This window comes from Panthera tigris, chromosome C1 (genome assembly GCF_018350195.1).
Source record: "Panthera tigris isolate Pti1 chromosome C1, P.tigris_Pti1_mat1.1, whole genome shotgun sequence".
NCBI lineage: Eukaryota > Metazoa > Chordata > Mammalia > Carnivora > Felidae > Panthera > Panthera tigris.
The window spans coordinates 42358551-42382468 of NC_056667.1; the positions used below are offsets into that span (position 1 = coordinate 42358551).

General features: G+C 37.9%; 1 protein-coding gene and 1 pseudogene across 5 annotated transcripts in view; one reads left to right on the forward strand and one right to left on the reverse strand.

The window, feature by feature from the left end:
* Positions 1 to 23918, forward strand: part of SCP2 (sterol carrier protein 2) — a 125375-nt gene that overhangs the window by 18130 nt on the left and 83327 nt on the right. For all 5 annotated transcript variants that reach the window (XM_007077188.3, XM_042997201.1, XM_042997200.1 and 2 more), the window contains 2 exons: positions 10066 to 10192; positions 22118 to 22181. In XM_007077188.3, the coding sequence (XP_007077250.1) occupies positions 10066 to 10192; positions 22118 to 22181 (191 nt within the window). The remainder of the gene's footprint in view (positions 1 to 10065; positions 10193 to 22117; positions 22182 to 23918) is intronic.
* LOC107179160 lies at positions 16716 to 17945 on the reverse strand (annotated as a pseudogene).

Here is a 23918-nt window from a genome sequence, read left to right on the forward strand (position 1 = left end):
GGGATGTCAGCATGGAGTCCAATGTGGGGCCTGATCTCAGGAACCATGAGATCAAAATCAAATGTCAGATGCTTAAGTGACTGAGCCCACCCAGGTGCCTCATGTATATAATTTAAGAAGCAATTACCCTTGAAAAAATATATATATATTAGAAATTGCCAGTGCCTGGATGGCTTGTGCTGTTAGCACAGAGCCTGCTTGGGATTCTCTCCTCTCTCTGCCTCTTTTAACCCCCTTCAAAATAAATAAACTTAAAAAAAACAGACAAACAAAAACTAGAGTCATTGCTTTATTATTATTTTTTTTTAGTTTTATTTAAGTAGTCTCTACACCCAACATCTAACTCATGACCTTGAGATCAAGAGTTGCATTCTCTGCCGACTGTACCAGCCAGGCGCCCCTAAAACTAGAATCATTGTTAGAAAATGAGTTGAAGATAACTTTTAGCCTATTCATCTAAGACTTATGAGGTCAATCTGATTCAGTTCTTTCTGTTCAAACATTAAAGGACCTCTACCTCAAATTAAGTTAAATATATGTGACAGTATCTCTTAGTAACCACAGGCATTGAAATCAACAAGAGCTATTTCCCATTTTCATTAGAGAACATTTTAAGAAAGTAGGAGATGTTAGGTTGGGTCTTAAAGACAATAAGAGATAATAATTATATGAAATTTGTATATAATAAATATGGATAATTATAATAATATAATAAAGATAATTAAAGATAGGGAAGCATGAGATCTTTCTGGGTATGGGAGAAAACATCATGAGCTAAGTCATGGATGGTGGAATAAACATAATATAATATGTTCAGAGGCACTTGGCTGGCTTAGTCGGTAGAGCATGTGACTCTACAAGCTCAACATTGGCATGGAGCCTACAAAAAAAAGTAATATAATATGTTTAGGGGATAGTTTGAAAAACTGGATTGGAGGGTGGCAACTGGAGAAGAGTATGAAATAAGATTAGGTGATGCCTAATGAGAGTACCTGATATTTATGACACATGAAAAATTGACTTTTTTTCTTAAGTAGTGAATGATAAGTATCTTGGTAACTTGTATTTGAAAATTACTAAAAACCACATCTAGATCTGGAGTTTTCTTTATGGGAAAGTTTTTAACCTTTTAAGTTTAGTAATTCAGTTTCTTTTTTTTTTTTTAATTTTGTTTTTACATTTATTTATTTTTGAGAAACAGTGTGAGACAAAGCGTAAGCGGGGGAGGGGCAGAGAAGGAGACACAGAATCCGCAGCAAGCTCCAGGCTCTGAGCAAGTGGTCAGCACAGAGCCTGATGCGGGGCTCAAACCCACGAACTGTGAGATCATGACCTGAGCTGAAGTTGGATGCTCAACCAACTGAGCCACCCAGGCACCCCAGTAATTCAGTTTCTTTAGTAAATATATTACTATTTATGTCATTTTTTTTTTTTTTGAGTGAGCTTTGATAATGCCTTTTAAGGAATTTGTCCATTTCATTTACATTGTTGAATTTATTGACAAAAAGTTGATCATGTTATTCCCATAGTATCTCTTTAAAGTAAGATCTTTATTTATTTATTTTTTTAAATGTTTATTTATTTTTGAGAGAGAGAGAGATTGAGAGAGCTGGGGAAGGGCAGAAAGAGAGGGAGACACAGAATCCACAGCAAGCTCCAGGCTCTGAGTTGTCAGCATAGAGCCTGATGTGGGGCTCAAACCCATGAACCGCAGATCATGACCTGAGCTGAAGCCATACGCTTAACCAACTGAGCCACCCAGGCATCTAAAATAGGATTTTTATTTATTTATTTATTTTTAAATGTTTGTTTATTTTTTTGAGACAGAGAGAGGCAGAGCATGAATGGGGGAGGGTCACAGAGAGAGGGAGACACAGAATCCAAAGCAGGCTCCAGGCTCTGAACTGTCAGCACAGAGCCCGACGTGGGGCTTGAACTCATGGACCATGAGATCCTGACCTGAGCTGAAGTTGGACGCTTAACCGACTGAGCCACCCAGGTGCCCCTAAAATAGGATTGTTCTTCCTCTGATGTTGTTAGTCTTTGTCTTCTCTCTTTTTCCCATGATGAATAAAATAAAAGGTGTTTACCAATTTTATTGATCTTGTCAGAGTGCCAGCTTTTATTTTCATTGGTTTTTCTCTATTTTTTCTGTTTTCTGTTCCATTCTGTTAATTTCTATTTATTTCATTCTGCTCACTTTCTAGTTACATCTGCTATGATCCTTAATATTTCCTTTTTTTTTACATTGGGTTTAACTTGCTCTTTATTGTTATAGTCTATAAAGTTGGAGGCTTAGGTCATTGCTTTTAAATCTGGCCTTTTTTCAAATGTAGGTATTTGATACTATACATTCTTTTAAAACACTGCTTAAGCAGCATACCGTAAATTAAAAAATTTTTTCTTAATGTTTATTTTTGAGAGAGAGAGAGAGTGGGAAAAAGGTAGAGAGAGAGGGAGACACAGAATCTGAAGCAGGCTCCAGGCTCCAAGCTGTCAGCACAGAGCCCAATGCAGGACTTGAACTCATGAACCACAAGATCATCACTTGAGCTGAAGTCGGATGCTTAACCGACTGAGCCACCCAGGAGCCCCCATACCATAAGTTTTTTTATATCATGCTTTTATTTTCATTTATTTCAAATTATTTTTAAATTTCAAAAAAAAAAAAGTGGGGGGGTAAACCAGGAAACACTCTTAACTGTAGAGAACAAACTGATGGTTACCAGAGGGGAGGCGGGTGGGGAGGGGGGATGTTATGATGAGCATAACAAATGTTGTATGTAAGTGATGAATCACTAAATTCTGCAGCTGTAACTAATATTACACTGTATGTTAACTAACTGGAATCTAAATAAAAACTTGAAAAAAATTTTTCCATTGTGATTTCTTCTCTCACCCATGTGTTAGAAGCATGTTGTTTAATTTTTAGATATTTAGGCATTTTTCAGATATCTTTCTGTTCTCTGTTTCTATTAAAAAATTTTTTTTAATGTTTATTAACTTTTGAAGGAGGGTGAGAGCACAAGCAGGGGAGGGGAAGAGAGAGATGGAGACTGAGGATCAGAAGCAGGTTTTACGCTGACAGCAGGAGCCTGATGCGGGGCTGGAACCATGATCCAACCGTGAGATCATGACCTGAGCCAAAATTTGATGCTTAACCATCCAGCCACCCAGGCACCAGGCCACCCACACACCCCTATTTGTTTCTATTTTAAATCTCTGTGGTCAGAGAATATACTTTGTATGATATGAATACTTTTTAATTACTGAGACTTACTTTTTGGCTCGGGATATGGTCTATTTTGATAAATAGTCTGTGCACTTTCATATGTATTCTGATGTTATTGGGTGGAGTGTTCTGTAAATGCTAAGTCATATTGGTTGTTAATATTGATCAAATCTTCATATCCTTACTGATTTTCCTGTCTACTTGTTCTATCAGTTATTCAGAGGGGAAGTATTGAGATCTTCTGCTAAATCTGTGGATTTGTCTATTCCTTTCAGCTCTATCAGTTTTTGTTTCATGTATTCAAGCTCTGATATTAGGTATACTAACATTTAGGATTGTTAGGTACTTGATAATTGACCCCTTCATCATTGTGAGATAATCCTCTTTATTGTAGTGTTCCTTGATCTTAGATCTATTTTGTCTGATATAAACATAGGCATTTCAGCTTTCTGTTGATTAGAATTAGAATAGTATATCTTTTCCCATCCTTTTTCCTATTTCTGTCTTTGTTTGAATTAGGCTTTTTAAAATTGAGGTGTAATTGAGATGCACAATTTTATTACTTTCAGGTGTACAACATAATGGTCCGATATTTGCATATATTGTGAAATGATCACCACTATAAGTCTGGTTAGCGTTTGTCACCAAACTTAGTTACAAGACTTTTTTCTTATGATGAGAACTTTTAAGGACTTTTAAGATTTACAGTCTTAGCAACTTTTGAATATGCAGTAAAGTCTTATTGACTATAGTCACCATGATGTACATTATATCTCCATGACTTTTTAATAGATTTTATTTTTAAGTAAGCCCTACACCCAGCATGGGGTCTGAACTGACAACCCTGAGATCAAGAGTTGTATGCTCTACTGACTGAGCCAGCCAGGTTCCCCGCCACTGCCTCGGCCATGACTTTTTAATTTTATAACTGGAAGTTTGTACCTTTTGCCTACCCTCTGACAACTACCAATCTGTTCTCTGTATCTGTGAGCCGGTTGTTGTTGTTTTTTGAGAATCCACATGTAAGTGAGATCATATGGTATTTGTCATTCTCTGACTTATTGCACTTAGTTTTTCATAATGCATCAAGGTCCATCCATGTTGTCATAGATGGCAAGATTTCATTCTTCTTCTTCTTCCTCCTCCTCCTCCTCTTCCTCTTTCTCCTCCTCTTTCTCCTTTTCCTTCTCCTTCAAGTAATCTCTATACCCAACTTGGGGCTCAAACTCACAAGCCTGAGATCAAGAGTTTTATGCTCCACCAACTGAGCTAGCCAGGTACCCCATGATTTCATTCTTTTTTTATGGATGAATAATATTCTATTATATGTATGTGCATGTATAATATGTGTGTGTGTGTGTGTGTGTGTGTGTATATATATATATATATATATATATATATGTATATGTATATACGTGTGTGTGTATCTATATGTCTATATAGCCCTCATTGTCTTTATGCATTCATCTGTTGATGGGCACTTAGCACTTAGGTTGTTTCCATATCTTGGCTGTTGTAAATAATGCTGCAGTAAGCATGGGGGTGCATATATTTTTTGGAGTTAGTGTTTTTGTTTTCTTTTGATAAATACCCAGAAGTGGAACTGCTGAATCATATGGTATTTCTCTTTTTAATTTTTTGAGGAGCTGCTATACTGTTTTTCATAGTGGCTGAAATTTACATTTGCACCTGTAGTGCACAAAGGTTCCCTTTTTCTCCACATCCTTGCCAATACTTATTATTTCTTGTCTTTTTGATAATTGCCATTTTAACAGGTGTGAGGTGATATATCAGTGTGGTTTTTGAATTAGATTTTTGTAGGCAACATATAGTTGGGTCTTGCTTTTTAACAATTTATCAGTCTCTTCTTTTTGACTGGGCTTTTTGTATCCTTTTTATTTAATGTGGCTATTGATATATAGGGTTTAAATTAATAGCTGAAACTAATACCTACTGGCTTCTACCAGCTTGCGAGACTCTTGCGTGATTGTGCACAACTCTTCTCATCTTTGCTTTCAGTGATTTAAATTGGCTGTAGTGGAAGTATTTACATCACAAAAATTGGCAAATACATCAGTTATGCCTCCCCGACCCTCATGAGCCTGTTAGTAAATGTTTACTTGGACAACATTAGTTTAAAAATTTTTTAATGTTTATTTATTTTTGAGAGAGAGTACAAGCAGAGGAGATGCAGAAACAGAGAGGCACAGACAGAATCCGCAGCAGGCTCCAGGTTCTGAGCTGTCAGCACAGGGCCCAACGTGGGGCTCAAACTCATGAACTGTGAGATCACGACCTGAGCCAAAGTCAGGCACTTACCTGACTAAGCCACCCAGAAGCCCCAAGGACAGCACTAGTTTAAATCTACTATCTTACTATTTTGCTATTTGTTTTTTTTTTTTTTTTTTTTTTTTTTGTTCAATGTCTTCTTTTTCCCTTTTTCTCTTTGTTTTCTGCTAATTGAGTTTTTTTGTGTGTGTAATTTCACTTTAGTTTTTTTTTAGTTGGATTTTTTTTTTATTCTATAAAACTCTTGGAATACACTTTTTTAATTTATTTTTTAAATTTACATACAAGTTTGTTAGCTATAGTGCAACAATGATTTCAGGAGTAGATTCCTTAATGCCCCTTACCCATTTAGCCCATCCGCCACTCCCACAACCCCTCCAGCAACCCTCTGTTTGTTCTCCATATTTAAGAGTCTCTTATGTTTTTGTCCCCCTCCTTGTTTTTATATTGTTTTTGTGTCCCTTCCCGTATGTTCATATGTTGTGTCTAAAAGTCCTCATATGAGTGAAGTCATATGATATTTGTCTGTCTCTGACTGACTCATTTCGCTTAGCATAATACCCTCTAGTTCCATCTATGTGGTTGCAAATGGCAAGATTTCTTTCTTTTTGATTGCTGAGTAATACTCCATTGTGTGTGTGTGTGTGTGTGTGTGTGTGTGTGTGTGTGTATGTATATACCACATCTTCTGTATCCATTCATCCATCGATGGACATTTGGGCTCTTTCCATACTTTGGCTGTTGTTGATAGTGCTGCTATAAACATCGGGGTTCATGTGTCCCTTTGAAACAGCATACCTGTATCTCTTGGATAAATACCTAGTAGTGCAATTGCTGGGTCATAGGGTAGTTCTATTTTTAATTTTTTGAGGAACCTTCATACTGTGTTCCAGAGTGGCCGTACCAGTTTGCTTTCCCACCAGTAGTGCAAAAGAGATCCTCTTTCTCTGTATCCTCGTCAACATATGTTGTTGCCTGAGTTGTTAATTTTTGTCATTCTGACAGGCGTGGGGTGGTATCTCATTGTGGTTTTGATTTGTATTTCCCTGGTGATGAGTGATGTTGAGCATTTTTTAATGTGTCAGTTGGCCATCCGGATGTCTTCTTTGGAAAAGTGTCTATTCATGTCTTTTGCCCATTTCTTCACTGGATTATTTTTTGGGTTTTTTGGGTGTGGAGTTTGATAAGTTCTTTATAGATTTTGGATACTTACCCTTTGATATGTCATTTGCAAATATCTTTTCCCATTCTGTTGGTTGCCTTTGAGTTTTGTTGATTGTTTCCTTCGCTGTGCAGAAGCTTTTTATCCTGATGAGGTCCCAATAGTTCATTTTTGCTTTTGTTTCCCTTGCCTCCAGAGATGTGTTGAGTAAGAAGTTGTTGCAGCCAATATCATAGAGGTTTTTGCCTGCTTTCTCCTCGAGGATTTTGATGGCTTCCTGTCTTACATTTAGGTCTTTCATCCATTTTGAGTTTATTTTTGTGTATGGTGTAAGAAAGTGGTCCAGGTTCATTTTTCTGCATGTTGCTATCCATTTCAGAGCATGTGCACATATGTGTTCTCTGTCTGTCTCTTTTTGTCTCCAGTTCTCTTCTCTGTGAATTCTAGATGGCTTGGTCTCTTTGAGTTCTGAACTCTGTTTCTTCAACTTAGGAAGATTGCTGGACTTCATGTTACTCCTCCCTGTTCTTTCCAAGTAGCAATCTGGGGAAAATCATAATGCTCATCTTATTTGTTTTCCTTCTCTTAGCGATCTCTATGCTGTGCTTTATACTTGTACATTGAAAATTGTTGCTTTATATATTTTGTCCAAGCTTTTAGATGGTTAAGCTAGAAGGATAAATATGTTTTCTGTAATCCATCTTGTCTAGAAGCAGAAGTTATATATCATTGTTTTAATTAGCACCCCTTTTTTACTTAGCAGTGAACATTTTCTCTTTAAAAAATTTTTTTTTAATTTTATTTTTTATTTTTAAAAATTTACATCCAAATTATTTAGCACATAGTGCAACCAATAATTTCAGGAGTAGATTCCTTAGTGCCCCTTACCCATTTAGCCCATCCCCCCTCCCACAACCCCTCCAGCAACCCTCTCTTTGTTCTCCATATTTAAGAGTCTCTTATGTTTTTAAAAAAAAAATTTTTTTTTTAATGTTTATTTTTGAGACAGAGAGAGACAGAGCATGAATGGGGGAGGGGCAGAGAGAGAGGGAGACACAGAATCGGAAGCAGGCTCCAGGCTCTGAGCCATCAGCCCAGAGCCTGACGCGGGGCTCGAACTCACGAACCGTGAGATCGTGACCTGAGCTGAAGTCGGACGCTCAACCGACTGAGCCACCCAGGCGCCCCAAGAGTCTCTTATGTTTTATCTCCCTCCCTGTTTTTATATTATTTTGCTTCTCTTCCCTTATATTCATCTGTTCTGTGTCTTAAAGTCCTCATATGAGTGAAGTCATATGATACTTGTCTTTCTCTGACTAATTTCACTTAGCATAATACCTTCTAGTTCCATCCACGTAGTTGTAAATGGCAAGATTTCATTCTTTTTGATGCCGAGTAATACTCTATTGTATATATATACCACATTTTCTTTATCCATTCATCCATCGATGGACATTTGGCCTCTTTCCATACTCTGGCTGTTGTTGATAGTGCTGCTATAAACATTGGGGTGCATGTGCCCCTTTGAAACAGCACACCTGTATTCCTTGCATAAATGCCTAGTAGTGCAATTGCTGAGTCGTAGGGTAGTTCTATTTTTAATTTTTTGAGGAACCTTCATACTGTTTTCCAGAGAGGCTGCACCAGCTTGCATTCCCAAAAAACTTTTTTTTCTTAATGTTTATTTTTGAGAGGGAGAGAGAGAGAGGGTGCAGGGGAGGAGCAGAGAGGGAGAAAGAGAATCCAAAGTGGACTCTGTGCTGACAGCAGAGAACCTGATATGGGGCTTGAACTCATGAACCATGAGATCATGACCTGAGCTGAAGTCAGATGCTTAACTGACTGAGCCATCCAGGGACCCCTTCTCTTTGTTTTTAAAAATTTCTTTGGAACTCTTATTTTTAAGATTTCTGTGTTCAGAGATTCACAAGACCCATTTCTATCAAAATATCATTTGGATTGTCAAGTGTTTATCATATCTAACTAAATAATTTTCTTTCTTTAGGCCTATATTTTTTCTTTTTTTTCTCAATGTTTATTTTTGAAAGAGAGAGAGACAGAGCATGAGCAGGGAGGGGCAGAGAGAGAGGGAGAGGGAGACACAGACTCCGAAGCAGGCTTCAGGCTCTGAGATGTCAGCACGGAGCCTGATGTGGGGCTCAAACTCACAGACCGCGAGATCATGACCTGAGCCGAAGTCAGATGCTTAACCCACTGAGCCACCCAGGCACCCCTATATTTTCTTAATCAAAGAGAAGGGCTTAACAGTATTCCCTCTGGAACTCCTTGTGGACCAAAAAATAATCCTCATTTATTCATTCAACAATTATAGAATTTTTGCTGTGTGGCAGGCCATATGCTAGTCATTGGGTGTATGTGCAAAGGTGTATGAAAAAAGATTCCTGCCTTCAGGGAGTTCATGAACCGTGAGATCGTGACCTGAGCGTCTAGCAGGGAAACTGAGAAGAAAATATTTCCCTTTGTGAAATATTTGTGGTAGTAACTATGTTCTTATACTGTAGAACTAGGAAACAAAAATGATTACACTCTCTGAGGTGATTACACTCTTTATCTTAGTCCTAATTCACTTCTTTTCTCAAAAACCCAAGCATGCTTCTGCCTTAAGATCTTTTTGGTTGCTGTTCTCTCTGCCTAGAATGCTCCTTTCCCAAGGTTACCCAAATAACTTACTCCTTACTGCTTCACATTCTTGCTCAAATACTGTTTTGTCAATGAGACCTTCCTTGTCTATTGTGTATAAAATAGCACTTCCTAGGGGTGCCTTGTGGCTCAGATGGTTGAGTGTCTGGCTTCGGCTCAGGTGACAATCTCACTGTTTGTGAGTTTGAGCCCCGCATTGGGGTCTATGCTGACAGCTCAGAGCCTGGAGCCTGCTTCGGATTCTGTGTCTCCCTCTCTCTCTGCTCCTCCCCTGCTCACCCCGCTCACACTCTGTCTCTCTCAAAAATAAATAAAACAAACAAAAAATTAAAGTAACACTTCCTATGTTCAGTTTTATCCCCTTACTTGAATTTGTTCTTCTTTATAGCATTATTATTTATATTTTAATTTAGTTTTATCTTCATCACCTTTTGTCCCCTCCCTGCCTCAGTTGTAAATGCCAGATGAGCAGAGCATACTACCTTGAGTAGTATGGGTACATATTGGATTCTTTATAAATACTTCATGAAAAAATTAACACCTCACTTGATTATTTTTCCTTTCCATGTTTCCCTGCAAAGTATTTCCTGACAGACTTTATTCACATTGCTTATTTTTGGTTTACTATGGCTTAAAATAAGCAGATGTCTTAATTAACACTGTAATAGTTGAAAGAGACACTTAGCATGTCAAGTACTTATTTCTTTCTCCCCTCTCTTAGACTTCACAAAGGACCAATCCAATTGATAAGCATCTTGAGGTCCTGATAAAAAAATATGGATTGTGTGCCAAACCAGTTGCTCCTCAGATGTTTGGGTTTGCTGGAAAAGAGCACATGGAAAAATATGGTATGTTAAAAATATTTTAAGGCCTATTGATAGTTATATGCATGTGAAGAGAAACAATAGGAATTTATTTAGGAACTGTGGAAAATATCAGGATCTATAAAATATAAAGTGGTTTTTGAATTAAATTGAATAATTCATGTAGGATTTAATTGTAGAGAAGGTATTTATGTATAGGATATCATATGGGAGGTACCTAGAATGTTCCATACCAAGAAATTGAAATAGGAAAAGTAACATAAATCTTGTCCCCTATAATCATGAATTATAAATTGAGGTGTATCCATTCTGAATATGACGAGACTTAAAGCTTGCTCTTGGTAATAGGTTTATATAGCCAAATTTTATTCTTAGTGCTTGAATTCATCAAGAGTCCATCATTGGTCATTTGTAATGTTTTATGAGGTTTAAATTTCATAGTTGATTTGCATTTTGTAGGTAAACATCCTAATTTTTTGACTGATAATCAGTGATTGGCTTGCCTTAACCAGTTAGTTAAAGCATGGGATAGTACAGATAGGATTTTTTTTTTAATTTTTTAACATTTTATTTTTTATTTTTGAGACAGAGAGAGACAGAGCATGAATGGGGGAGGGGCAGAGAGAGAGGGAGACACAGAATCTGAAGCAGGCTCCAGGCTCTGAGCCATCAGCCCAGAGCCCTACGCGGGGCTCGAACTCACAGACTGCGAGATCGTGACCTGAGCTGAAGTCGGACACTTAACCGACTGAGCCACCCAGGCGCCCCTAGGATTTTTTTTTTTTTAATTGTATGACCCTGAACCGGTGCCTTGCTATGTACTATGAGATAAGAAAGTAAGTAATCCTACATGAAGTTCAGCTTTCTTATTCTTTGCAGGAAAAATATCCCAGGTTGTTTGATAGCCAAAATCAAATAATTAGAAAGGAAAAAAATTTTCAAGGAAGAATGGTGGGAAGAACATTGCCAGTTTTTGGCCATGAGAATTTTGTTTGTTTGTTTGTTTGTTTGTTTATTTATTTATTTATTTTTATTAAAAAATTTTTTTTTAATGTTGACTCATTTCTGAGACACAGACAGAGCATGAGCAGGGGAGGGGTAGAGAGAAAGAGAGACACAGAATCCAAAGCAGGCTCCAGGCTCTGAGCTGTCAGCACAGAGCCCAACATGGGGCTCGAACTCACAAACTCCAAGATCATGACCTGAGCCGAAGGCAGACGCTCAACCTAGTGAGCCACCCAGGCACCCTGAGAATTTTCTTTCTTAATGCTATTTCCTGCATTTTAAAACTCAGTCTGTTCCATTCTGGCTTCCCTCCTTTCGCAAGGCTACTATTGAGCACCATGTTGCCATATCTAGTAAATATTTTTTAATCCTAATTTAAAGACCTTAACACCATTAATCCCTTTTGACTACTTCCTTCTTGAAACATACTCTTCTCTAGGCTTTTGTGACACCCCATTCTCCTGGTTTTCCTTACCTCTTTGGCTATTCCTTATCTATTTCTTTTTCAATTAAATAATTCATTTAAAATATTATTTGGGCTGTCATTATATTCTAGGCACTGCTCTAGGCATTGGATACATCGGTATATCAGTTTGCTATTGCTTTGTAATAAACCATGCCAAAACTCAGTGATTTTAAACAATAATTATTTTTTACAAGTTAGTAGATTGCCTAGGAATCAGTTCATCTAAGCTGAACTCAGCTTTTCTTGTTTGGGTTAATCATATGATTGTAGGATGACTGGAGGCTCTGTTTTACTCTTGTTTGACTGGGTCATATATCTTTCTTCCTCCTGGGACCAGAGAGCCAGCCCTGGCATGTCCTTTTCATGGTGACAGCAGGAGGACAAGAGAGTAATCTGCAGCACGTAAAGCCTTGTGAGACTTCAGCTGTTGACCAAAGCAAGTTATATTGCAAACTTGGAATCAAGGGATAGGGAAATACATTCCACTTCTTTTGTTGTAGGAAACTGCAAAGTCAGACCTCAAAGGAATTTAAGAGGGAAAAAGAATTAAGTATATTAGTGTATTCATTCATAAGCTATAAATAAACAGATGAAATATGAAGTCTTTGCTTAAATTTCTAGTACGGGAGAGATATTAACACATGAAAAAAATGAAGATAATTTCAGGTAATTATTAGTCTTGTGAAGAAAAAAAACAAGGGTGGGATGAGGAAGGCAAACTTAGGGCAGTCAGTGATGGCTTCTATACTTACATAACCAGGTGGCATCTTGGATATCTGCTTGTATATTTAATAGACATCTCAATTTAACATGTTCAAATGCAAACTCTTCTCTTCTCCCATAATTTTAAACTTGTTCCTCCTCTAGTTTTCCTCATCTCAGTAAGTGGCACTTCCATTTATTCAGATGTTCAAGGCAGAAACATGAGTCATCTTTGACACTTCTCCCTTCTTATTCTTCTTATTCCAGTCCCTCCAGTCCCATTATGTCCTATCATTTCTACCTGCAGACTCTAAAACAAAGACTCCAGACTCCTTCCAGTTCCTTTTATTACCACAGCTCTTAACCCTAGACCAGAGTTTTTCAAACTGTGGGTTGTGACCTGCTAGGAAATGATGGGATCAGCTTAGCGGGTTGAACCCAGCATTTTTTAAAAATCAAAAATTTGTCATTGATGGGTATTATAACTCAATACAGAGAAGTACACAAAACATAAATATACAGGTGGTGCATGGGTGGCTCAGTTGCTTAAGCAACTTGATTTTGGCTCAGGTCCTAATCTCACAGTTGTGAAATCAGACCCCGAGTTGGGCTCTGTGTTGAGTGTGCAGCCTGCTTGGGATTCTCTCTCTTTCCTCTCTCTGTCCCTCCCCTGCTCATTCTCTCCCCCCACTCTCAAAAATAAATAAATAAACTTAAAATTCAGTTGGTTGAATGTCTGACTCTTGATTTTGGCTCAGGTCTTGATCCTAGGGTTGTGGAATCAAGTCCTTCAGACTCTGTGATCCTGCTTGAGATTCTCTCTCTCCCTCTCCCTCTCCCTCTTCCCCTCCCTCTCCCCCTCCCTCTCCCCCTCCCCTGTCTGCACACACACATACTCTCTCTCTCAAAATAAATAAACATTTAAAAAAAGATAAAGATAAGTTTTCTTCTACCTTGGGTCCCTTCTGAAACAGCTGAGGGACAACATTCTTAAGCTTCTTGATTCTTTGAGAGGATTTGTGAGGCACAACCTTTTTTTCTTTAGAGGGCTTTTTGTCTGTTTGAACTATATTCTGAGGCGTCACTTTTGATATTTCTGAGATCATAGCAAAAGATTTGTCATAGCTTGGGCTTCATCCTTGTACCATTTTTTATAAGCAGTGCCCTGGATTTGATCTTTGCTCAAAGACTGTTACTTAATTTTAGCATCTTTTCCCTCTTTGAGAGGCTTGAACTTTCAATGTCATCAGGTCCTGAATTCTTTTTAACAGCCCTTTCTTCAGTATAGCAGTATAGATTTTTACTATAAATAGCAAGAAGAAATCATGTGGCACCTTCAATATTTTGGTTATTATCTGATTTTCACATAACTGCAGATAATAGTGTTACTATAGTGTCAGCAAGCATTGCAGCAAGGATCTCCTTTCCTCTGTTCCTCAGTAAGGTTTTTATCATTTTGTAAACCCTCACCAACAGCATCCTCACAGGATCTGGAGGCTTCTACTAATAGTTTCTTTAAGGCACTTTATTTAGGCTTTCACTAGCAGTTTCCTTAAAACCCACTTCCTTGTTTCAAAGCCATTCATGTATTTTACATTTTTGTTTAGTGTAACCTCAGTTCCAGTATATTAGTCTGCTTGGGTGCCGTAACAAAATACCGTAGATTGGGTGGCTCAAACAACAAAAATTAATTTCTCACAGTTCTGGAGGCTGGGAAGTCCGAGATCAAGGTACAAGATAGATTTTATTCTGAGGCCTCTTGGTTTGTAGGTGGCTGCCCTTCCATGTGTACTCACCTGACCTCTTCTTTTGTGCAGGTGCAAAGAGAGAGAATGAGAAGGAGAATGAGAGAGAGAGAGAGAGAATGAGACAGAGAGAGAAGGAAACATCTTTCTCTTCTTCTTGAGTATTGTTTTTCTTTTTTCTTTTTCTTTTTTACATTTATTTATTTTTGAGAGACAGAGAGACAGAGCACAAGTGAGGATGGGCAGAGAGAGAAAGAGACAGAATCCGAAGCAGGCTTCAGGCTCTGAGCTGTCAGCACAGAGCCTGACGCGGGGCTCAAACTCACAAACCATGAGATCGTGACCTGAGCCGAAGTTGGACGCTCAACCAACTGAGCCACCCAGGCGCCCCTTAAGAGTATTGTAAGGGCACTAATCTGTCATGGGGACCTCACTCTCATGACCTCACTACCCTAATTACCTCCCAGTAGTCCTGTTTCCAAATACTATCACATTGGGGTTTAGGGCTTCAAATATGATTTTTGTCAGGGACACAGTCTGTAGCATTTAGGTACTAAAATATGTATTCATTATTTGTTATTGTAAAACAATGAGACTCTGTATTTTAAAAAATAATTTCTTGTTGTTTTCATTCCCATTGTCCTGGCCTTCTTTCATTGTCTTCAGTAAACCAAACTGTTTTCTGCCTCAGAGTCTCATATTCCCTTTGGCTACAGTGCTATTTACTCCATTCTTTCAAGATTGGCTGTCCTCATCCATTAGGTCTTAAAAAAATCCTGTCTCATATCTCCAACACTTTCCAAAGGTATCTCCACTTGGATGTCTATAATAGGCATTTCAACTTTAATAGGTCTAAAACTGAAGTCCTAATTCTTTCTCTGAACTCCCCCCTTTTCCTCTGTTCCTCCTGAAGATTTCCCCTTTCAATACATGCTAACTCCATCTTTCTAGGACATTTGGCCAAAAACCATGGGGCTGTTCTTGAGTTTGCTTGAACTTGACAGTATGAGTATATTGGCAAACCTTTTCACTCATTTCTCAGTAAACATCTCTCACCCTTTCTACCACTTCTACTGTAGTGCAGGTCACCCTAATTTCTCATCTGGATTATAGGAGTCCTGTTTTGGTTTTGGTTTTTTGCCTCTTCTTGTGTATCTCTGCAGTCAGTTCTTTACATTATAGCCAGAGCAGTGTTGTTGTGTTGTTGTTGTTGTTTTTGTGGTTTGTTTGTTTTTTGTTTTTTAATTCAAGAATCGCCATTCAAATCAGTATTTAATTTTATTGACGTGTATGAGACCAACTGTCCCTTGCTGTCACAGGAGTATAGCAAACAGGTATAGTTAAGAAACAACTTTATTTTGAGCAGGGCGAGTGACAACACGGCACTTAACAGCTGTATCCTATATCAGCTATATCAGCACTTAACAGTCTAAACCCTGCTTCAGTGCAGTGTGTTTAAAATATAAGCCAGATGAGTTCACTCCTCTGCTCAAACTCTCCATGTGTTCTCATCATACTCAGATTGAAGCTTAGACGTCTTATTGTGGCCTACAAACTTCTGCACGATCTGATCCCCCACCCTCATTAGTGTTCTGACCTCATCTGTTACCATTTTTTCTTTCACCACTCTACTCCAGCCACATTATCCTTTCTGTTTTTGAAAACAGTGAACACATTCCTGCTTGAGGCAGGGCCTTGCTGTTTCCACTTCTGGAATGCTTTACCCTAAGATATCATTGGTGCTAGCTCCTTTATTTCCATCAGGTCTTTGCTTAAAAGTTGTCATCTGCTTCTTTGATCACCCTCTTTCCTGGAACTCCCTATCCTCTGTGTCTCCTCTTGAATTATTTTATATAACACTTATAAAACCTGGCATATATATTTTTTCTTACTGATTGTCTCCTCCAACTAGCATCTAAGTTCCATAAGGCCATCACTTTTGTTTTATTCCCTGTTCATTTCTTGTTACCTAGAACAGTGCCTGGCACAAAGCAGGTATTCTATAATTAATTATTCTCCAAAGAAAGACTGTCCTTGGCCATTCAAATTGAAGCAGGTCCCTCCTATTATTCTCATTCATAGATAGCCCCCAATTGCTTTCCTTCATAGCATCTAGCACTATTTATATTCATATATATATAAACGTGTGTGTGTGTTTGTGTGTGTGTAGTTTTACTTGTTTAATTTTTGTCTTCCTCATTATTTTGTAAACTCCATGAAAGCAGGATCCATGTCTGTTTTGTTTACTTTCAATATATCCAGCCTAGCACAGTGCTTGGCATGTAATCTAGATAGAAGAATGTTGTTGTTTTTTTCCCCTTTCTCTTCTACAGTCCCTACCATATGTAAATAATAAATATTTGTGTGTTTTTTCTTTTAAAGGACATGTTTATTCAGTGTCATGATTAAAAAAACCCTTTGTTGGAATGCTTTACACTTTCCACAGAACAGAAACTAAAATAATCTGTTGTACAGGTCACAAATACAGTCCTCGAGTTTTTTGACCATACACATGAGTATTGTCTAAAACATGTCTTCTTTGTAGCAGCTAAGTCCTGCCACCACTATGCGTGGCTGAGGTCACAAATCTATTGTAACCTGTAGGTTCCCTGTCACTTCTCTGGCTCTCCTCTCCTGCTAAGCTTTGTTTCCTTGCAGTAATTAAAACCTTCTGCCACTGCCATAGCTACTGCTGCTGCTGGAACCGCCATAGCCACCTTGGTTTTGTGGTTTGGCAAAGTGGCCTCCACCACCATATGGGCCAGAGCTTCTGGCTCCAAAATTTCCTCCTTTCATGGGTCCAAAATTTGAAGATTGTTTGTTGTAATTGCCAAAATCATTATAGCTTCCACCACCTCCAGAGTTGCTTCCATCGTTACCAAATCTATTATAGCCATACCCACTGACACCATATCTACCACCACCTTGACTGCCACCGAAGCCACCTCACCCACTGAAGTTTCCTCCGCAGCCAAATTTGTCATTCCCATCAAAACCACCTCTATGACCACCACTGAAGTTTCCAGAACCACTTCGACCTCTTTGGCTGGAGGAAGCACTAGCCATCTCTTGCTTAGATAAAGCTTTCCTTACTTTACAGTTGTGCCCTTTCACAGTATGGTATTTTTGAATGACAGTCTCTCTTTTTTTTTTTTTTTTTAATTTTTAACGTTTATTTATTTTTTAGACAGAGAGAGACAGAGCATGAACGGGGGAGGGTCACAGAGAGAAGGAGACACAGAATCTGAAACAGGCTCCAGGCTCTGCGCTGTCAGCACAGAGCCTGACACGGGGCTGGAACTCACAGACAGCGATATCATGACCTGAGCCAAAGTCAGACGCCTAACCGACTGAGCCACCCAAGCGCCCCTGAATGACAGTCTTGTCTACAGAGTCATGACAGTCAAATGTTACAAAAGAAAAGCCTCTCTTTTTGCCACTGCCTCGGTCAGTCGTGATTTCAATCCCTACAATTTTCCCATACTATTCAGTCTCTTAGATGATGTTCTTCAGTATTTTCTTTAATGCCATTGACAAAAATCTTTTTCACAGTTAAGTGGGCACCAGGTCTTTGAGAATTGTGTCTCGACACAGCCCTCTTTGGTTCTACAACTCTTCCATTCACTTTGTGTGGCCTTGCATTCATGGCTGCATCCACCTTTTCCACAGTGGCATAGGTGACAAACCCAAAGCCTCTGGAGCACTTGGTGTTTGGATCTCTCGTTACCACACAGTCTGTAAGCGTTCCACATTGCTCAGAATGGCTCCTCAGACTCTCATTGGTTATTTCAAAGCTCAGACCTCCGATGAAAAGCTTCCGCAGCTGTTCAGGCTCTTTGGGAGACTCTGACTTAGACATGATGGCAGTGCGAGGGGAGACTTTAATGATGCTTACTCAGCAACGTCTGTGTGCAGAAAGGACTCAATAAATACTTGTTGAATGAGTAAATGAATGAATGAATGAATGACTTTCCATACTTATATTATCTTATTCAATTCTCACAACAATCCATTACGGCAGATGTTATTATCCCATTAAGTAAGATGCTGGCTGATGGCCTCAGGATCTTTTATATATATATAAAAGATATGTAATATAAAATTTTTTATAATTATATATATATAGTATAATATATAATATATAATTTTGTTGTGTTCATAAAGCATCCATCAGTTGTTTTCTTGAGGTTTTTTTTTTTTCTTTCAGGAATGGGTATTGAATTTTGTTAAAGGCTTTTTCTAGCCTCTGTTAATTGCACTTAGGTCTATTATTAGAATATTTTATTACTGGATTCCTGGTATTGAACCAACTTTGCGTATCTCGAATGAATGCCAGTTGGTTGTGAGGTATTGACTTTTTTTTAATGTGGGGTTAGATTCTGTCACTATTTTATTTTATATAGTACTTTCAAATCAACATTTGTAAGTGATTTTATGTTAATTTCATACTTGCTTTATAAAAAGAAATAGGAAGCCTCTCCTTACTTTTAATGCTTTGATACACTTTATGGAGCATGGAGATTACCTAATCTTTGTAGGTTTGATAGAATTCCCTGTGAACTCATCTTGGCCTGTTTTTTTTTTGTTTTGTTTTTTGTTTTTTTTTTCCTTTTTGGTAGTTGCTTGGTTTCCTTATGTTTAAATATTCTATCTTCACTGAGGTTATTTTGGGTAGTTTATGTATCTCTAGGAAATTATTCATTTCATTTAGATTTCCAAATCTTTGTATTGAAGTCTGAAAAGTAGTCTTTTGCAATTTTACAATTTTTTCTATTTCAATGATATTTCCCTCTTGTTATTTTTTATGTTTGTATATTCATGCTTTGCCTTTTTTTTTTTTAATGTTTATTTATTTTTGAGAGACAGAGTGTGAGCAGGGGAGGGGCAGAGAGAAAGAGAGAGACACAGAATCCGAAGCAGGCTCCGGGCTCTGAGCTACCAGCACAGAGCCCAATGTGGGGCTCGAGCTCACAAACCACGAGATCATGACCTGAGCTGAAGTCAGATGCTTAACTAACTGAGCCATCCAGGCACCCTGTTGCTTTCTCCTTTTTAAAATTAAATTAGGTAGTTGTCTATTTTGTTAATTTTTTTTTTAATTTGAGAGAGAGAGAGAGAGAGATTGAGAGAGCCTGCATATGAGCAGGGGAGAGGGGCATAGGGAGAGAGAGAGAGATTCTTAGCAGGTTCTAAGCTCATGGCACCCAATATAGGGGTCCATCCTGCAACCCTGGAATCATGACCTGTGCTGAAATCAAGAGTCAGACGTTCAACTTACTGAGCCACCCAGGTGCCCTTATTTTGTTAAATTTTTCAAAATAACAGGATCTTGATTGATTATGTCTACTCTTTTTATTTTTTCTGCAATTAATTTCTGCTTTTATCTTCTTTGTGCTTTCTTTTGGTTTACTTTGGTTGTTGTTTTTCTAGTTTTTGAGTTGGGAATTTAATTCATTTTCTTTTTTTAATGACAGCTTTATTGAGATATAATTCACATACCATAAAATTCACCCTTTTAAAGTATACAATTCAGTGATTTTTAATATATTCAGAGTTTTGCAACTATTACCACTTTCTAGTTTCAGAACATTTTCATCACTCCAGTCCCACCGAACATTTTCATGACTCTAGTCCCACCAATGGTCACTCCTTCCATTTTTTGGGTGATTCCAGTTGTTACAGTGGTCTTTGCCATGTTGAACTCAAATCTCTCTCCCTATAGTTTCCATCCATGGTCTTGTTTCTGTCTTCTGAGGCTCACAGGAGGTGAACCTCTTTCTATAGCTCTTCAAATATCTGAAACCTGCCAGACCTTGTGCTTAACTTCCTTTTAACTGTTTCTCACTTAACTGTGTAACTGTTCTCATTTGACTTGTTTCATAATTCATCATCACAAGTCTAATTGCGGATACTGGGATCACATGTAAGCATTTATGGTAGTTGCATCACACTATTAAATCATATTGAACTTGTAGTCAAACAGAACCTCAGAGCATTTCTCATAGTTGCTGCTCCTTTTCCCAGATTGTTTTGGGGATCCAGGAATAGAATTGGTCATTTAATTTGAATATATTCTGATCCATCCCATTAATAAGCTTTGTTGAATCTATTTGGATTCAATATTATAGCAGTCCTTCCCACATTCAGGTTTGGTGAACATGCCTTTAATTTTCTAATCCAATTTTTGGTAGACATATTAGCCAGAGCATGGCTGAGGTTAGAGGTTAGCACTAGAGACTTTTCTGCAGGTTAACCTATATTAGCCAATGTTGGTGGTTTCCCAATATGTGTTTTGTGGGACAGTAACCTGATAAGATTCTCTATTTCATGGGTCAGATAAGTTGGGAGATGCTTCAGATTCTTTAACCCCCTTTTGGACAGTCATGATACACATATAATAATAGTAAAGGCTCTGAATGTCTTGCCATAAAGAAACCTGTTCAACGTTTTTTATTTATTTTTGGGACAGAGAGAGACAGAGCATGAACGGGGGAGGGGCAGAGAGAGAGGGAGACACAGAATCGGAAACAGGCTCCAGGCTCCGAGCCATCAGCCCAGAGCCTGATGCGGGGCTCGAACTCACGGACCGTGAGATCGTGACCTGGCTGAAGTCGGACGCTTAACCGACTGCGCCACCCAGGCGCCCCTGAATGTCTTGCCATAAAGAAACCTGTTTCACTTTGTTTAACCCAGTATTATCTAAACGTATTTGACAGAATCCTCATTTTTTAAAGTAACATCATTGTGCTCCCCCCAAACAAAAACCAAAACCCACAGTATAGTATTTCCTTACCTTGTCCCAAAAGATGTCCTAAAAAATTTAATTGTCTTGCTGATAATCAGATACTATGTTTCATTTGATCTACCAGTCAAACCAATGAAAACAGGTATTAATCTTCTATGGCTTGTTCCTACTGAACCCATATTGGCTGCCACCTGATTATCACTCTTCTTTGTATGAGATCACTAGTGTGGATTCTGCCTTCTTCCTTTTTTATTAGAATTGAGACAAGATTTGCTCAATTATATGTATGTCATTTCTGCTCTGAAGATCATCCTCCTGACAGAGATGATAGAGATGAAACAGAAATGGGGGCTCTTCATTTTCCTGTGCCATCATCTATTAACATAACATTATCAGCTGCTGTCAGTGTTCCTTTTCCTTCCTTGGCCTTTCTGGCTCTCAAGCAGGATTCAAAACCTATCTTATGCTGCTTTGTCTTTTTTAAAGTAGTAAAAATTTTTTGCGTATTTAACTTCCTTAATACTTGCTTTCGTTTTTCTGACACTAATCTTTAAACTTTCTGTTAAAGAATTTAAAAACATACATATTTCTTGTTAGGCTATAACTTTTCTTTTTTTTTAAACTTTAAAACATATTTATTTATTTATTTTTGAGTGAGAGAGAGCATGAGCGGGGAAGGAACAGAGAGAGGGAGACAGAGAATCCCAAGCAGGCTCCGAACTGTCAGCACAGAGCCTGATGTGGGGCTCAAGCTCACAAACTATGAGATCAAAACCAAGAGTCATATGCTTAACCAACTGAGCCACCCAGGTACCCCTAGGTTATAACTTTTCTAAAGACTCTTCTGCCTATTCATAAGGAAGGAGAAGGATCAGGTCCTGGAGGGTGTGGGTTGTAAAATTCACTTAGCCCAGGGGCATTGGGATACTTTGGCAAACTCCTTAAAAAATTGCTGGCAGTGCTTTCCTGCCCTATATCCACTGTGAATCCCAGGCTGTATATTCTGGTTTTTGAAACTGGACTCTTATTTATACTAGATAGAATTAACCAGTTTGAACTATTTTCATATTCAGTGCTTTTCATATTCATATTCATGTGCTTATTAGTGGATTCAATTCATTAAATATACACAAGTTTAATTAAATATTTATGTGAGGGATCAGTTGTTGACATGATCAATATTGACAATCTGTGCAAGGGAAAATGCAGAAATATTTGGCAGGACACTGTGTACCATTGCAACATTTAATAAGCAATATGAAAGCACTTACTTGTTTTCTCTACAGGAACAAAGGTTGAACATTTTGCAAAAATTGGATGGAAAAATCATAAACATTCAGTTAATAACCCGTAAGTATTTCAGAAATATGAAATTGTAAAAATCTGAGTTATCCTGCTATGTAATATACAACTTTATACTTAAAAAGTAAGGGGAAGACCTCAAAGATATTAACTAGAATGTTTTATTATTTTTCTTATAAAAGGCCTGTACCCAGGTAAACTTTTAACTACAGTTTTAGCTTTGGGTTTGTTTATATTTAGAATGTCATTTATTTAAGCTTAAGAAAGAATATGAATGATTGCTGATAAAGTTTTAGTGAATTTTCATTGCTTATATGATATAATAGAAACTCCTTCATATGAGATAATAAGCTTGTTATAATTTGGCCCACTCTACCTTGCCAGTCTTATTTCCTACTACTTTCTGGTTATTTACAGTCTCTAGCTTCACCAGATCACTTGTTTTTTCCCAAGTGTAGTATACAGTACTCACTTCTGTGTTTTTACTTAGGCTGTTAACTCTCCCTGGAATATCCTTTTGTCTTTCTTTTGTTTGGTGAATATCTATTTACCCATCAAGCCCCAACCCAAATGTCATTCCTTCTCTAAACACCTTCTTAAAGCTTCCTGGGCATAATTTTTTTTTTTTTCTCATGAGTTTCATTGCACTGTCTGTATACCTCTATTATAACACATCACCCTATCCCACTTAGTTATTTATAAGTCTTTCTTTGATCATGATGGTCCTTGAGCAGAGATTCTGTCTTATCTTGTATCGTCAGCATCTAGCAGGGTACTGGAACATAGTATATGTTCAATAAAACTTTGCTGTTACTGAATAGTAGAGTTGGTATATGTGCTGCCGAAGCAAGCACCTGTATAGTAGAGTTTGAATAAGTAGTCTTAAGCCCATGAAGATGATCTAGAGCAAATTCTTTGTCCTTAGAACTTGGAGAACCATGCAAATACCCTTTTTATTTCCTAAGTAGTAAGGAACTATACCAATACATTGAGGAATTGACAACACTGCAGTTTCTTGGCTTTGAGGCTTCAAGGAGTAGCTCTTAACTTTCTCTAGAGAATCAAAGTCTTTCTCTTACTTAACACCCTGCCTAACCAGGCATCAATTATCCACTCATTATGGCATTCTTCTAAAGGGAATTCATTCACTCAACAAATATGTATTCAGCGGCCTACTGTGTGCAACACACCTTTAGCTGCTAGTGATACAGCAGTGAACAAGATAGATAAGTTCCTTGTCCCCAGTGGCCTTCCATTTCATATTGTAAGTTCTCAATTATGTTGAATAGGCAAATGTTATTTCTGGATGTCAGTTTCATCATGTAAAACTCTTTGAAACAGCCAAGAATAGCCTTCTAGGTTTTGCTCAGAAATTTCAGATGCCAACTTCTTGCACTAGGTTTTCCTTGGGTAGGAAAGAAAGAGAATCCTGTGTTTGCTCACTAGTTGTTATAGATACCCACTTACATATTTCTAAGAAGGTTGAATTATAAAACTCTTCTCAAGTGTTTCCTCACAAATTATAAGAATACTTAAAGTCAGTGAGAATCTGTGATAAGTAGTGTCGAATTAGGGATAGTTCATGCCACTTGAGCCCTCAGACCTGTGTCTATAACTTACTCCTAGTTGTCTCTACTTAGATGCTTCATAAGTGCCTCAGAGTCAACATGGCCATACAGAATTGATCATTTTTTCTCAACCCTATTTTTACTTTAGTATTCTTCATGAATGACATCAATATATACCTAATAATAGAAAACTAGAAGTCATTCTTAACTCTGCTTT